The 15,801-nt window shown below is 39.1% G+C and overlaps 2 protein-coding genes across 5 annotated transcripts in view; one reads left to right on the plus strand and one right to left on the minus strand.

Annotated features, from left to right (window-relative positions):
• ATAD5 (ATPase family AAA domain containing 5) overlaps positions 1-6,879 on the plus strand; it is a 45,819-nt gene extending 38,940 nt beyond the window's left edge. For 2 of the 3 annotated variants that reach the window (XM_019423861.2, XM_053892514.1), the window contains exons 19-23: positions 256-436; positions 2,302-2,483; positions 3,812-4,677; positions 5,351-5,509; positions 5,614-6,879. In XM_019423861.2, coding sequence (XP_019279406.2) covers positions 256-436; positions 2,302-2,483; positions 3,812-4,677; positions 5,351-5,509; positions 5,614-5,692 — 1,467 coding nt within the window. In that variant the 3' untranslated portion in view covers positions 5,693-6,879. The remainder of the gene's footprint in view (positions 1-255; positions 437-2,301; positions 2,484-3,811; positions 4,678-5,350; positions 5,510-5,613) is intronic. The other variant, XM_053892513.1, reaches the window with a different exon arrangement.
• A 1,466-nt stretch (positions 6,880-8,345) lies between these two features.
• Positions 8,346-15,141, minus strand: TEFM (transcription elongation factor, mitochondrial). Of its 2 annotated transcripts, none has more exons than XM_019423866.2 (4): positions 15,010-15,141; positions 13,810-14,273; positions 10,804-10,953; positions 8,346-8,990 (listed from the first exon to the last, which is right to left on the minus strand). In XM_019423866.2, exons 1-4 carry the CDS (start codon positions 15,038-15,040, stop codon positions 8,553-8,555), a joined length of 1,083 nt encoding a protein of 360 aa, XP_019279411.1. In that variant the 5' UTR covers positions 15,041-15,141; the 3' UTR covers positions 8,346-8,552. The 2 variants fall into 2 exon arrangements, with proteins under 2 accessions (XP_019279411.1, XP_019279410.1); XM_019423865.2 differs by having other exon boundaries at positions 14,989-15,117.
• Positions 15,142-15,801: the final 660 nt, after the last annotated feature.

Below are 15,801 nucleotides of genomic sequence, written 5' to 3' on the forward strand. Positions count from 1 at the left end.
TCGTGTTGGAAAATTTCCCATAAAAGTTTCCTTACTGTTTTTAGACTGTATAGTTAATAAAATAAGTATATGTAAAATCTTTTTAATTTAGAGGTATATTCCTTTATATTTTTCTAGATCAGTTTCACTCTCAAGAGCTAAGATATTGTGAATTTTAGTGAAATTTGTCCTACTTTTAGATATGTATTACTGATGTATTTCTGTTAACTCTACAATTCACCATGTTTCTTTTTTCTTTCTCTGTTTGTTGCTCAGCTAAATGTTGCCAGCTACCTACAGATGATCTGCTTAGCTGAGAACTTTAGAACTGATGTGAAAGACTTTGTAACATTGTTAACTGCAAATACTTGTGATATTAGAAAAAGTATCCTTTACTTACAGTTCTGGATTAGAAGTGGAGGTGGATTTTTAGAAGAAAGACCATTATCCCTTTGTCGTAAGTTGATCTGTTATAAAAGAAATTTCTATAAGGGGACCCTCTGTTAAACTATATGCTGTACCAAAATATCTGAAAGATTTAAAAAATTGTGAGCATCCAGAGATCGTATTAATCTTGAAAATAAACATACATATGTCAATTTAGTTGATTAAAATTTTGTAAACACGAAATGTGGTTAGAGTAAACCTGCACATGGAACAAATTGTTACTTAGACATTTATAAGCATAGTTTCTTATAAACAAATAGAATTAAATATTATTTAGCAACTGATTTCCTTTTTCCACTTACTAAAAAACATGTTGGTGATTTTCCCCATATATAGGTTATTTTTGTCTGACTGTAAGTTCTCCTTTAGTTTCAATAGTCTATCATTCTTTTCTCATAAGAACTTTATCATTTCAGAAATGTTTTATTTCTTATCAATCTTTAGTCTCTGTTACCGAATTGAAGTCACAGACATTTATTGAGGACTTTCTCTATGCCAGGTCCTGTGTTTACATGAATAAGACATGCTTCCTTCCCTGAAGAAGTTCATAGTTCTGTGGTTTTCATGCTCCATAGTCACAGTTCTGTAGTTACAGATCCTGCTCTGGGAAATACACAAATATTTAAATAAAACCAAGGTGAAGTTCTGTAATATTAATCCCCTGTCAAGTTTTTTTTTCCTTTGATTAGTTCCAAATTTTAATGTGTTATTCTTTTTCGAGTTAGCAAACGTATATATTTAATTCAGTGTAAGCTTTAACTGTTTCTTAGAAGTAAATATGATAAATAAGACACAGAAAAATCTTCTTATAAAAAACAAATTAGTAACTATTGCCGTATGACTGGAAATAAAATGCTATACCAAGAACTTTCAAAGAAAAAAAACGATGTCATTATTTCTATTCTTGAAGATTTTATATGCATTTTATTTCTATCTTAAAAAATGCAGCTATGTACTCATTGAGAATTCAAACAGTACAGAAGTATGTAAAAGAAAAGTAAAAGGTCTCCCCCCTTCTTAAGGTTAGCCACTGTTAGAGCTTTATCTATGCATGTGCAAATATTGCTACCTACTTATTTAGCAGAGTTAACCAATACTGTATGTACTGTTAAGCAGTTTGCTGTTTTTACTGGAGAATGTGTTGTTAGTACGTACAATTTTAGTCCTCTCTTTTTCACAGCTGCATGCTATTCCATAATAGGGAATGGATGTAACGTAATTTAATTAACCATCACTTATTAGTGGAAATGGAAGTTACCTTTTGTTGTCATTAAAATGTGCAGTGAATATCCATACACATATCCTTGAGCATATCTGTGAGTACTTCTGTTGGAGAGAATTCTAGAAGTTCGGTTGCTAGGCCAAAGGCTAGAGTACATTTGCATCCTGGTAGGTATTGTCCGGTTGCCCTCCAGAAGATAACTGTACAAATTTATGTTCCCAGGAATAGTTTATGATGGCTTTTTTATGCCTCTGAGAAAATTAGGTCGCCAGTTGTTTTAGTTTTGCCAATTTAAAAGGCGAAAAGCGAATGGTATCTTATTCTAATTTGCATTTCCAAGATCACTAGTAAAATTGCACATCTTTTTATGAGTTTATTAGATATTTGTATTTCTTCTGTTACTTGTCTGTTCATAGTTCTTGTACTTTATTCTTTTGGATTGTTTTGTAAGCCGACCACCACCACCATCTTAACCTCTGTATGCTAGAAATAATGTTTGTATCGTACTTTTTGTGAATTAAAAACACATGTGGAGAAGAAGAAAATGGGAATATAGGTCCAAAAGATGACAGGATCTTATATTTTAAATAATTTTTTTGCTGTAATTTATTAAAAATATAGATAGCTAAGATTTTCTTTTATTAATTTTGTAGGAGGAAATAGCAGAAGTGTTCAACTGGTTTGCTCTGAAGATGGCCCTGATTCCAAAAATAAACCTAAAAATACTAAAAGGAGTCCTATAGACCTTCCCAAATGTGACACTGGCTGTGTTGAGACCTTGTTTGGCCTTAAGAACATTTTTTCCCCATCGAAAGACTTATTTTCATTTTTAAAGGTATTTTCAATGTCTAGTGTAAAATATTAAATTTATATTCCTTTTCATCTTCCTAACACTCACTCCTGTGTTTTAAATCTTAAAGTTAGGGAGACCTGGATGGCTCAGTTGGTTGAGCATCTGACTCTTGATTTCGGCTCAGGTCATGATCCCAGGGTCGTGGGCATGAACATGGAGCCTGCTTGAGATTCTCTCTCAGGGCGCCTGGGTGGTATCAGTTGGTCAAGCATCTGACTTTGGCTCAGATCATGATCTCATGGTTCATGGGATCAAGCTCTCTGTCATCAGCATGGAGCCTGCTTTGGATCCTCTGTCCTTTTCTCTCCGCGCCTCCTGTGCTTGTGCACATGTGCTCTCTCTCTCTCAAAATAAATAGACATTAAAACAAACAAACAAACAAAAGATTAAAAAAAAAAAAAAGGAGGGGGCACCAGGGTGACTCAGTCTGTTGAGTGTCTGAGTTTGGCTCAGGTCATGATCTTCAGGCCCCACATTGGGCTCACTGCTGTCAGCCCATGAATGCAGAGCCTGCTTCAGATCTTCTGTCCCCCTCTCTCTGTCCCTCCCCAACATGCGTTCTCCCAAAAATAAATATTAAAAAGAATAAATTTAAAAAATTAAGATTCTCTCTCCCTCTGTCCCTCTCCCCCACTCTCTCTCTAAAAATACATACATATTTTTAAGAAATAAATAAATCTTCAGGTTAACGTAAATTTGCCTATAATTTTCATAGATTTCTGATTTTAACACACTATACCACTTTGACAAACAGTTAATGGATAATGCTCTAAATGCATATTATCGGATTTAGACTAGAATTTAGAAAGATTTCATATTAAAAAAAGACAATTTCAGAAAAGTAGTTTTTAAACAAATGAGCTAACCATTGAATTGGGGTATAAACTATTAAAAATTTAATTCTTCAAATTTTAATAGTTTAAATGTATTTTTTAGACTCAGAACTATTTTATTATTATTATTTATTTATTTATTTTTAATGTTTATTTGTTTTTGAGAGAGAGACAGCACGAGCTAGGGAGGGGCAGAGAGAGAGGGAGACAGAGGATCCAAAGTGGGCCCTATGCTGAGAGCAGAGAGCCCCATGTAGGGCTCAAACTCACGAACCAGTGAGATGATGACCTGAGCCGAAGTCAGACACTTAACCAACCAAGGCACCCAGGTGCCCCCAGAACTATTTGACAAATTAAGGGAGTGTAGGTTAATAAAATTATGAGAGGGTAGCAACTCATTACTTTTAAGATGGTCATATGGGTAGAAGAATGTTCAGACTATGTTCTAACACTTCTTCATTCAAAATTTTTTTTCAGCATAAGATCAGAACAAAGGAAGAATGGTATCAGTTCATCCAGCTTCTTACAGAATTCCGAACACAGAATGTAGATTTCTTATATAGTAATCTTGAGTTCATTCTGCCATTACCTGTTAACATCATTCCAGAAACGGAAAACTTTTGTGGTTCATCAGGAAGTGTGGAGGACACCAGTGCAGCAACAAAAAATATGAAATGTCTTGCTGGGAAACATTCTGAAAGAGAGAAGCCATTGAAAAAGCCACAAAAAAAGAAACAAAAGAAAAAGATGACAATTCTAGATGATAGTGACTTATTTGACTCTGAAGTGGACTTTTCTAATGAATTCCTTAGCCTTTCCCCTGTATCTTCTTCCTCAAATTCAGAAGAAAGCAAAGCCAGAGATAAAGAAAGCAATCCAGAGACAAAGAAACTAAACAAATGTTTAGAGTCTAACATTGAGTCTGTTCCTTGTCCTCCTAAAACACCAGCAGAAAAAAAATGTGCAGCCCTCATTTCTCAGTGTCTAAATTCTCTCACTGAGTTCATGGATAACATGTCCTTCTTAGATGCTCTTTTAAATGATGTAAGAGAACAAAAGGAAATTGGTAAAAATGACTTCAGTTGGACAAATGTTAAAAGCGGACTTTGTGATGAGTTTAGTCTCGAGACTACCGATGGATGGACTTCTCCGAGCTCCGGAGAATTAAAGGCAGCTGTAGAAGCTCTCAGCTTTACTAAATGTTCATCTACTATTTCAAAAGCATTGGAAACCTCCTTGAATTCTTGCAAGAAATCAGGAAGAGATCCAACAAAAGAGCTTACTTTTTATGTTTCACAAAAACGCAGCAATGTATATTTCAGTCAGTCAGCGGCTAATTTAGAGTAAGTCTTGCCTCCTTTTACTTTTTATTTTTCAATAATAAATGATAAAGGGGAAATTATTAGTTTCTTTTTACTAATTTTGAAATGCTTGGCTTTATTGATCATGGTAAACCCTTAATATTAATAATGTAGCTCTTTTTTTTTTTTTAATTTTTTTTTAATGTTTCTATTTATTTTTGAGACAGAGACAGAGCATGAGCAGGGGAGGGGCAGAGAGAGAGGGAGACACAGAATCTGAAGCGGGCTCCAGGCTCCGAGCCGTCGGCACAGAGCCCGACGCGGGGCTCGAACCCACAAACCATGAGATCATGACCCGAGCCGAAGTCGGATGCTCAACCGACTGAGCCACCCAGGCGCCCCAATAATGTAGCTTCTAATAAGACAGGGAGACCATCCTGATTGCTGGGAAGAAAAATGAGAGATTAGGAGACTCTTGAATGACAGGGAGTGGGGTTTTGATTTGCTGTGACGGATAGCAGGTAGCCATTAAAGGTTTTTTTCACTTGCGAGTGATTGATGTGTTGAAAATGATACAGTAAGTTAACCCGGAATCTAGTTAATCTAGTCTAGACCAGAAGCAAGAAGTGGAGACCAGAAGCTGGTTGTGTTTGGGATTGTTGCATTTTTATTAGACCTTAAAAGTAAAAAGTAATGCATTCCTTTTCATTTACAGCAGTGCCTGGAAGAGGATAGCAGTCATTAAAAGTGTATTTTCTAGCCGATCCCTTCTAAACCTGGGTAATAGACAAGCTAGTATAATTGAGTACTTGCCAACTCTTCGAAACATTTGTAAGACTGAGAAGCTAAAAGAACAAGGAAAAAGTAAAAGAAGGTAAAGAAAGGCTCTGTACAAGTAACATTGTAGACAGCTATTTCAAGATTAATAAATATCCTCAGCTGATGGTTAAATTGAATTGTTCCTTGTAATTTTGACAGGTTCCTGCACTATCTGGAAGGGATTCATCTTAACATTTCGAAAGAGACTGTGAACACTTTGGCAGCTGGCTTCCCTTAATGTTCACATTAACAATGCCTTGTACAGATTATTATGTGGTCCTCAAGATACATTTTTATATTGATTCATGGAAGAATTTATTTCTGAATGTACATTTAAAACAGGCTATTTGTATATTTTTTATTAGTGTGCAGATATTTAAAATGAAAAAATTTGAGTTACAAATTGTATTTATGATTGTGGTGGTATTTTTTTCTGAAATTTTTTATATTATCTGACTTAGCTTTGTTATAGTATTTTTGTATGTGAGTGAGCTGTTTCTAGACAGGACAGTTCACTAAGATATTTCTAAAAATGTTTCAGTGTTAAATTAATCCATAATTTTTCTCTCTTCTGTTACCTTTAATCCACCTCTCCCCAACCCAACCTTCAGTACTCTGTCAAGTTGTATATATGAATCATCTAGGTGGTGATCTTTAAAAAATAAATTTATGCAATACAAAATTATGTAACATGCAAAAAACTCCCTAGGGAAGAAATTATGCGTCAGTTTTCAAAAAGTAACATCTTCCCGATAAATTTATTTTTAGTGTATTCCTCTGGCATATTTTACCATTGGATCAGCATGTTGACAAAGTGAAAACAAGATTATGAATTGTCGTTTTCATAAATCTTTTTTAGCAACCATACATATGTGATGTCTTGTATATTTTGCCAACTCAAATCATTTGCCTTGTACATTTTTCTTGTATTTTTATATCAGTGATGTTTTATTTCATAAAGATATTAATGACGTTAATATATCTATTTTGGACAAAGTGCTACTCATCAAAATTGTAACAAGGGAGGATTCTACTATACAGGCTTCCTACATCATAGCCATCTCCATTTAAGGTTATGCTTTTGGAGAAAGTATATATTTTTAATTACAAGATTGTAAAATCCCACATTTCACTTAAAATTATTTTTGCGATCATAAAATCAGGTATATCTGAAAATAGTGTCCTATTTCCAATGTTTATATTATGTACTAGCCTAGAATTCAGTTACATTATCTGAATTATGTTTTTACCCCAAAAGGTAAGGATCCTAATTTTGTACAGATGGAAAATATTGTTGTATACCTGTTTACAAATGTGTATGAAGATATGTTTTTACCTCATTTGTTCAATTTACTTTTTCTTGTTATTGATAGTATATGGATTTAATTAAAGGCTGAAGCTAAGAGGCTTTATGCAATGTTTAAATAGGTGTTCAGGTGTAATCCTCTGGGTAAATATGGGTATTTTATAGGTTTGGATATAGGCTATGTCTTACAGGTTTCGTGATTGTACAAGAGAGAGAATAGATCTGAAGTTTTGTGGGTTTTCAAGTATATGGATCTTTCTACTGCATACTAGTGTTCATTCACTATTTGTAGACCACTTACCTGTTAATTTGGTCTTTTATTATTAGAAAATTCTGGTAATTCTCAGTAATTGAGAACCAAAGTAAAATAACTATAGAATTGTATTTAATAAGATCAAAAATCAAGGAACAGGATATTTTCCTCCCTAATAGGGACACATTTAAGATTTTTTATTTAGGTTTAGCATGATTTGGGGAAAAAATTATGAATTCTTAAAGGTAGTAAATTCCTATAAGATTTAGGTCCACTTTTGAGATAAAGTAACCAAATTCTGATGGCTTTTCAATACTTAGCATCTTATCCTATAAAGTCCTAAAATGAACACATTTTCACTTAAAGGTATTTCCAGGAATATGTGGAAGACAGAATGCCACATATCTGGCGTGAACAACTGGATGGCTGGTGAAGCTGTTTACTGAAGTGTAGAACAGTGGCAAAGCGGGGGGGAGGGAGATTTGAAGAGAATTATTTCAGACGTGTAGTTTGAGATATCTACAACATATCCAAGGTGGAGATGTTTTTGTACAACCATATAGGTAAATGTAGAGCTTTATAAGTGAATGGCAATAGGTCTAGAGTGCAACCCAGATTCCACATATTTTATATATTTCTGATTTTTTTCCAACAAGTATATTTCACTTTTTAAAGGAAAAATGTATTGCTTTGACATCAAAGAGACTTGGGTTCAGGATTGGTGAGATAGAATGAGGGCCTGAACTAAGGCACATGTAATGTGAGATGCGGGTGGAAAGTTAGGTGCTATGCTACTTTTTTTTAAATGTTTATTTTGAGAGCACACAGACACAAGATGGGGAGGGGCAGAGAGGGAATCCTAAGCAGGCTCCACACTGAGTGTGGGGCTCGATCTCACCACGACATCATGACCTTGGCTGAAATCAAGTCGGGATGCTTAACTGACTGAGCCACCCAGGCAGCCCAGTCCTACTTTTCTCAAAAGATGGTCTGTCCAAGTAAAATATTTCAAAAGTGAAAAAATATGAACCTATTAGACAAAGCTTGTTTGTTCTGGGTTTGATAGACCAAGTTGATGAAAATCACCTTTGGAAGCAGTACATCGAACCACATGCTACTTACAGAAGAAGATGTAAGTTGTGTTCTCAGTTATAATTAGTGTTATTCCCAAGATGAGCATCACCCAGAAAAATCATTACTCCCTATTTTAGCAATATAACAATTCAATCCTTTAGGATGGGATTTGCTTTTCAGGGGAGATAACTTTGTTTCTTGTTTTGGCTGTTTAGGGGGCATCTTACCATTTGACACTAAAACCCAAAAGGCACACAGTCTCCTCTAAGATATTTATTGATTTACCTAGGCCTATTATTGTGTGAACAATTCAACAGCCGAAAGTCTGACCCTAAACATCCGAATATAAACATGTTTTCTTCTCCATAAACATGGTTGTTAAAAACAGTTGGTTTTACAGCTTTAGAATAATAAATACAATTTAATAGATATAACAGTAGAGCCCATTACAGTAACCTCAGAATTTTAAGGTTCAGTATCAAAAACTGCTAATTCATAGAAGGCAATGGCTTGTAACAATGAATCATATAACTCTTCTGCTCTCTGTTGTTCAGTAGACGAAAACATCTGTCTGTAGTGGACGATCTTCTCTGATGGGAAGACTACCCGAGGCTCCTCCTTCAGTACGGACTCTGAAAGGAACTGCTTCACTAGTTCTTTTCCACTAGTCCGCGTGTCACCAATCATCAGCTCAAAGTGCTTCCCCACTCCATTTCGATTCATGCTCAGTACCTGGTGCTGGCCATCCTGGACAAAAGTTTTATTTAATAAGGCATACAGCATGGCTTCCATGATATGAAAATGTAACAATACAGGAAACCGAGAGGAGTTCTGAATTGAAAGCCCTATTTTTTCCAGAACATAGAGGTCAGCGTTAGGCATCTTTGAAATGACTGAAGAAATCTTAAAAAAAAAAAAAAAAAATTAGTGACAAGAAATAATTTGTTTGGGTCCCCTCTCCCATTTATTTTTTTTAATGTTTATTTATTGTTAAAAGGCAGAGCATGAGCGGGGGAGGGACAGAGGGAGGAGGGAGACAAAGAACCCAAAGCAGGCTCCAGGCTGTGAGCTGTCAGCACAGAACCCGACATGGGCTCGAACCCACAAACCATGAGATCATGACCTGAGCTGAAGTCAGACACTTAACTGACTGAGCCACCCAGGCTCATAACCTGTATTTTTTTAAATATATAACTTAGGTTAAACTCCTGCTAACAGTTCTGAAGTAACTGAAAAAGCATTTAATGGAGGCCTCAGGACAGCCAAGTTCTGGTCATTGTTCTATCAGGAATAAGCTGAGCTAAGACAGGCCATTTAGTCCTCCCAAGTACTAGTTTCTTCATCTGTAAAATGGGTTTCATAATTTCTTTCTTCTTTTTTTTGGAAATGTTTATTTTTGAGAGCACTCAAGTGAGCAAGTGAGCTCAGGGGAGGGGCAGAGAGAGAGGGAGAAAGAGGATCTGAAGCAAGCTTTCTGCTGTGCAGTGCAGAGCCTGATGTGGGGCTTGGAACTCACAAACCATGAGATCAGGACCTGGGCCAAAGTCGGATGCCCAACCAACTGGCCACCCAGGCGGTCCCCTGGGCTTCATAATTTCTAAAATCTGTACTAGACAACTTAACAGGCACCTGGGTGGCTCAGCTGGTTGAGCGTCCAACTCTTGGTTTTGGCTCAGGTCATGATCCTATAGTCATGGGACTGAGCCATGTTGGGCTCTGTGCTGTGCGTGGAGCCTGCTTGGGATTCTCTCTGCCCTTCTCTCCCATTTGCTCTCAAAATAAATTTTTTTTTTTTTTAATTTTACAAAAGATTAGACAACTTAAAACTTCTATTAACCTTTTAAAAATGTCTAGGGGTGGGGCGTCTGGGTGACTCAGTGGGTTACGTGTCTGACTTCAGATCAGGTCATGATCTCATAGTTTGTGAGCTCGAGTCCTGCACTAGGCTCACTGCTCTCAGCACAGAGCCTGCTTCACATCCTCTCTCCCTCTCAAAAATAAATAAGCATTTAAAAAAGTAAATGAAATAAGGGGCACCTGGGTAGCTCAGTCGGTTAAGTGTCTGACTTTGGCTCAGGTCATGATCTCATGGTTTGTGAGTTCAAGCCCTGCGTTGGGCTCTGTGCTGACAGCTCAGAGCCCAGAGCCTGCTTTGGATTTTGTCTCTGTCTCTCTCTGCCCCTCCCCCACTCTGCTCTGTCTCTGAAAAATAAACATTAAAAAAAAGTTTTTAAATAAATTAATTAAATAAAAATGTCTAGGGTAGAGCACAGAGTTAGAATAACTAGCCTATAACCAATCATCTGCAAATGATTAATCCCACCAGATGCTTGATTATACCAGTTTCCCTATGTGTAATCAGGATGGTAATTACTCCCCATCTCACAAGGTTTTGAAGACTCAGTGAGACAATTAGTGACAGCATTTTTGAAAAACAAGCTTTATATAGGGATAAAATTCTGTAACATTTAGAATAATATATTTTAACACTGATTTTTCTCAGTATGTGCCTTTGACACATGAAGGTATTTCATGAACTAAATGAAGATTCAACTTTTAAAAATCCTAGGTGATGAACACATGATAGGCATGGGTGAATAATAAGCACGCAAAGAGAGTCCATCCTTAGTACTGTATTTCATTCCTCTTAGGGCTAGAAGATTAAACTACACAAGGAGTTCCGGCAGGTGGGAATTTGGAGGTGCAACTGCTTTACCTCTTGTAAATAGACAGATGATAAGTATGTTCCTTTCATCAACTGGCAACACTCACTTTGCTGCCAGTCTAGCACGGCCAATTTACGATCCAGGTGAGCCCAGGCAATTCTTCTAGTTCCAAAAACAATGGATACGATACTATTAACTGCCTAAAATAAAAAGGCTGGTTTAACTACAAGTATAGACATTTTAATAGATACAAAATTGAAGCTGTAAACTCAGAATGCCAGATTAGTTTCTATAACAAATATATTTACAGTTTATGAACTGAGAATTGTTAAAGAAATGCAGCAATAATATTTAAAAAACAAACAGTAGCAGTTTATAAACAAAGAACCTTTACTTATTCTCAGCGCCTTGCCCAAAGTCAGCATTCAAATATTCAAATGTTGCTGGGGACTGTGCTAGGTACTGGGAAACAAGGAACATACCCATACATTATAAGAAATGCCAGCACAGTTACACTGTAGAGAGGAGACCCGGTCCGGGAAGACTGACTGGACTAGGAGAGTGAGTAAATGCTAAATGGGACGTTATTTCACCAGATGTCCACACAGATAGGTTGTGTGACACCTCACACTCAGGCTGAGGTATGAGTGCAAGTGGGAAAAGAGCCGAGGGGTAGGCAAATTTCTGCAAAAGCATCTTGCTTTATCCTGAGAGCTCCAGGAAGCCCCCAAAGCATGTAACATTCAGGTACAACATGAGACATTTCAGAACCATCACAGACTGCTGTGTGGAAGACGGACCACAGCAGGCTAGACTAGAGGTGGTACTGGTTAGGTGCCTGTTATATGACCAAGCATTAAGAATCGGGGGCACCTGGATGGCTCAGTCGGTTAAGTGACCATCTCCTGATTTCGGCTCAGCCCATGATCTTGCGGTTTGTGAGATGGAGCCCGGTGCTGGGCTCTGTGCTGACAGTGCAGGGCCCATCTGGGATTCTCTCTCTCCCTCCTTCCCTCCCTCCCTCCCCCTCTTCTGCTTGGGTACCTGCTCTCTCTCGAGCGCTCTCTCTCTCAAAAATAAACTTATAACAAAATTGAAGACAGTGACAGTGAGGACAAGAAATAGAGCAGAGATAATGGGGGTAGAATTGATATGTGGGATGGAGGAGCTTAGGATAAATCCAGTTTTATTTCAGTGATTGAATGGCACCTGTTAAAGATGATAGGAAGCAGATCAACTTGGGAAGGTTAAGGGGAGGTGAGTTGTTTTTTTATGTATTCCATTCAGGTTGCCTACAGGGCTTGTAAGGGGAAATGTGTAGTAGATAATTGGATATGTGGGTTCAACTCTGCATGAAGTCTGGGCATCACTTCACTCCCACACAGTTCATTTAGTTATATGGATATGCAACGTGCTCCACAGATACAAAGGCAGATAAGCAGGAACATTTTCTAATTCTATACCCATCTCCCTTTCACTGCTAAGGAATGGATAAATATCCATTATGGGCAGAATAGTTTGGATGCCCAATCTACAAAATACAGGCCTTCTTTTGGTTCTTTTCTTTAGCTCAATGATTGCCGAGATTTACTGTACATAACAATTACCACACCAGGTCACACACAGTACTTCACGGGCAAGATTTTTTTTAAGGACTACTGCATGACTTTTTCCATACAAAATAACTTTAGAACCTAACCCTCTAAATAAGATTGCAACTCCACTGTAGTGAGTATAAATAGTATTTGTAGCAAACATTTTGAAGGAAAATCCAACCCCTGAAAAATGTCGTTTGAAGTATGTTCCAGATCAACTGCAAGAGTTCTATCAGGAGTCCATGGATGGGCTTCATGAAACTTACAAACCCTCTGGAAGTACATGCAACATTCTATGTATACGTGTTTTTGTTTTCCTGAAAAGAGGTCCATAGCTTTCATCAGGTTTTCAGAAAGTATCCATAATCCCCCAAAACTGAGAGCTACTGGTCTAGAAAAAAGTGTGCTTACTACTGGTATAGGATGAGAGAATATTTCATCATGTATTGTTACACAGGACCTAAGTCCCTCCTCCAAGGTTTAATGTCTGATGTGCCAAGTAATTCTAATATTTGTCTTAAAGTGCCTGGGTGGCTGAGTTGGTTAAGCTTCCAACTTCAGCTCAGGTCATGAGCTTGCAATTTGTGAGTTTGAGCCCCATGTTGGGCTCTGTGCTGAGAGCCCAGAGCCTGGACCCTGCTTGTGTCTCCCTCTCTCTCTGCCCCTCTCCTGCTTGCACTCAGTCTCTCTCTCTCTCAAAAATAAATAAACATTAAAAAAAAAAAAAAAGAGGGCACCTGGGTGGCTCAGTTAAGTGTCTGACTTTGGCTCAGGTCATGATCTCACAGTTCGTGGGTTCAGGCCCCACATCGGGCTCTGTGCTGACAGCTCGGAGCCTGGAGCCTGCTTCGGATTCTGTGTCTCCCTCTCTCTCTCTCTCTGCCCTCCCCTGTTCGTGCTCTGTCTCTCGCTTTAATAAATAAATAAATAAATAAATAAATAAATAAATAAATAAAACAAACGCTGAAAAGGATTTGCTTTTAGAATGCTTTTTAAAAGGAGGTAGGGAGGGAAAGATTACGTTAATCCTGCTGGAAAGACCAGTATAATGTTGTACAGTCACTCCCTGGCCATAACCATCTCTGCATCTTAATTTCTCATTACTCTCGATAGAACCCTCAGACACAGCCAGATAGCTTCTCAACATTCCTCTTAAATAAACCTTGCACAGACCTATTTCTCTACAACTGTTCTTTCTTCCTAGAATGCCCGCCTCCTCCAGGTAGCCTAATTCTCTCTCTCCAAGATCCGGGTTGAGTTCTACCAGTAATCTGTCCCAACAGTCACAGCCCACAGTTCCCTGTCCCGTCCATTGCCAATTTACTATCTGTATATCTCATTCTTCAGTACTGATCACATATCAACTAAACTCTAAGCTGTCTTGATGCCCAGAATAGTGCTTTGCAAAGTATGTTCTCAAATATGTAGGCCATATAGCGGACATTAAGAAAAATGATATACCTTAAGTCTCTCTCTTTTTATCTCTGGTTTGATGAGCTTTCTCAAGAGCCGGTTGTCTTGGAACTTTCTTTTTTCCCCTTCAGTCTCTGGACAAAGAATGGAGTTACAAACTTGAATGGTAGTTTTGTACTGAAACAAGGGCACATTCATTAAACTCTCCAAATTCTGAAATGGCCCAAACTTCTCTCTGTGCTCTATAATATTGATGGATTTTCTTCCACGAAGCAATTTGAAAGCTTCAAGTTCTTTATTAGATGCTGTATTCAACACCTGCAGGATGGAAGCCTGCTGCTCTGAAGAGAAGAGCTTGTCAAGTGCATTTCCAGATTTCTTTGTATTTTCATCACCAAGAGCAACACTGGGAATAATCTTCTTAGGTGCAGTGGATTTTTTCCGACAGCAGGAATTATGGAGACCCTGGACCAAGGATGACCCTAACGGAAATGGAAAACATCGCCACCTTCCTGAAAGGAAAATTTAGCAAAATGTAAGTTGGAATGTCCTACTTCTCTTTAGTACTAGTTGTGGCTTCACCAGAGCCTTTGCAAAGTGACAGGGACTTTCCCATAATTTTAGAAGTAGTACACCAAATTCACAAGAGGTGTCTTCTGATTTTTGTGGACAAGTCCTAAGTTTTACAACCTGGAAATTTTATGCCCTTCAATGTCTTCAACTGCTTAACGTTTTGGCATTTTTAACTTTAGAAGGATCCTTTTGTAATTACTCTCTCTTGTTGAGAACATTTTCACTAGTTTCCTTCTCATTCGGGGGAGCCAGATAAAATTAAATTTTACACGTGTGTAAGAAATGTTTCAGCTGAGTGGTAGATTGAAGGACGATTTTTGTTTCTCCGGTACACTTTTCGAGATTTCTACTATGACTATGCTTCTGCAAGTGCAAGAGCAAAAACTATGCAAGAAACAATTCTGTAAAACCAATGGGAAGTCACTCTGACACTGCAGCCCCAGTTAGAAAATACAGCCAGAAGTCAGCAAACGGCCGTTAGAATCTGAACCGTCCGCCCGCCCGCCACCCAGTCCGGGAAGGAGCCCCTCGCGGACCCTCCCCCGGGAAGCACAATCGCTCCGAGGCGCCTCTCAGCTCAGCGAGGACTCCAAGACGGAGAGCTGGACAGGGGACCCGAGAGAGGAAATATCCCAGGACAGACGGGAAATTAACCTAATATTCCAGGAACGCTACCTCCCGCCACGAGGAGACAATGGACGCTCATCCTCCAGGTAAAGCACCAGGTTCCCACAGTCCAATTTTCCTCCGTCGACTTCCGGTCCCTACGTGCTCCGCCCCAAAGTGCCCGGCCTCTCGGCGGAAAGGTTCCGGCCGGCGTGGCGTTCCGCCACCGGCGGGAGGTACGTCCGGCCTGAGGAGCGGGTGAGTTGCCTGTGGGCTGCGGACTCCGGGCGCGCTGCGGCCGAGGCGGTGTCTCCAGATCCCCAGCCCCTGGGCGGCCCGCACTTTCCTTCCACTGAGTCCGGGAGACGTTCTCGGCCCGGCCGGCCCCTGACAGCCGCTGAGCCCAGTCTCTGGGATGAAAACGCCTAGGCCACTTCTAGTTTGTAGTTGGCAAGGTCCCTCCTTCAGGGAGACTCTCTGGGTTTATTCCAGGCACATGAAGTGATACGGCCTTGTGGGGGCCTTGCCTGGGGCTCAAGGAGCGGAGCCTGGTGGGGAGCAGAGACAGGGACACAAATAGCCCTATCTCTAGGCAGAAAGGGGCAACTGGGAGAAGCAGGGGGTCAAGGAAGGGCGAGGTAGGAGGAGGTCGGAGCAGCGTTCCATTTGGCAGGGATGGGGGCGGGGGGGGGGGGCACATGAAGCTGGCACAAAATTTGGTTGGGCCTTGAATGCGAAATGGAGCAGTTAAATAGCTTCATTAGGTAGCCCGAAGCTACTGAGGCTTTTGTAGGGTCAGACGGGAGATGGTGTTGCTAGAAAATTGGCCATATATAAAAGTGCCAGACTGGGTTGGAGGTG

Source organism: Panthera pardus, unplaced genomic scaffold (genome assembly GCF_024362965.1).
Source record: "Panthera pardus isolate Hobbes unplaced genomic scaffold, ASM2436296v1 HiC_scaffold_3, whole genome shotgun sequence".
NCBI classification, from domain to species: domain Eukaryota; kingdom Metazoa; phylum Chordata; class Mammalia; order Carnivora; family Felidae; genus Panthera; species Panthera pardus.

Bases quoted from the DNA above. Each gene is read 5' to 3' on its own strand.
- TEFM (XM_019423865.2), bottom strand. From the start codon at position 15,040: ATGAGCGTCCATTGTCTCCTCGTGGCGGGAGGTAGCGTTCCTGGAATA. The intron at 10,954-13,809 runs GTATATCATTTT...TTTTTATTTTAG, and splicing joins TAAAAAGAGAGAGACTTAAG to GCAGTTAATAGTATCGTATC. The intron at 8,991-10,803 runs GTAAAGCAGTTG...TTTTTTTTTAAG, and splicing joins CATCTGTCTATTTACAAGAG to ATTTCTTCAGTCATTTCAAA.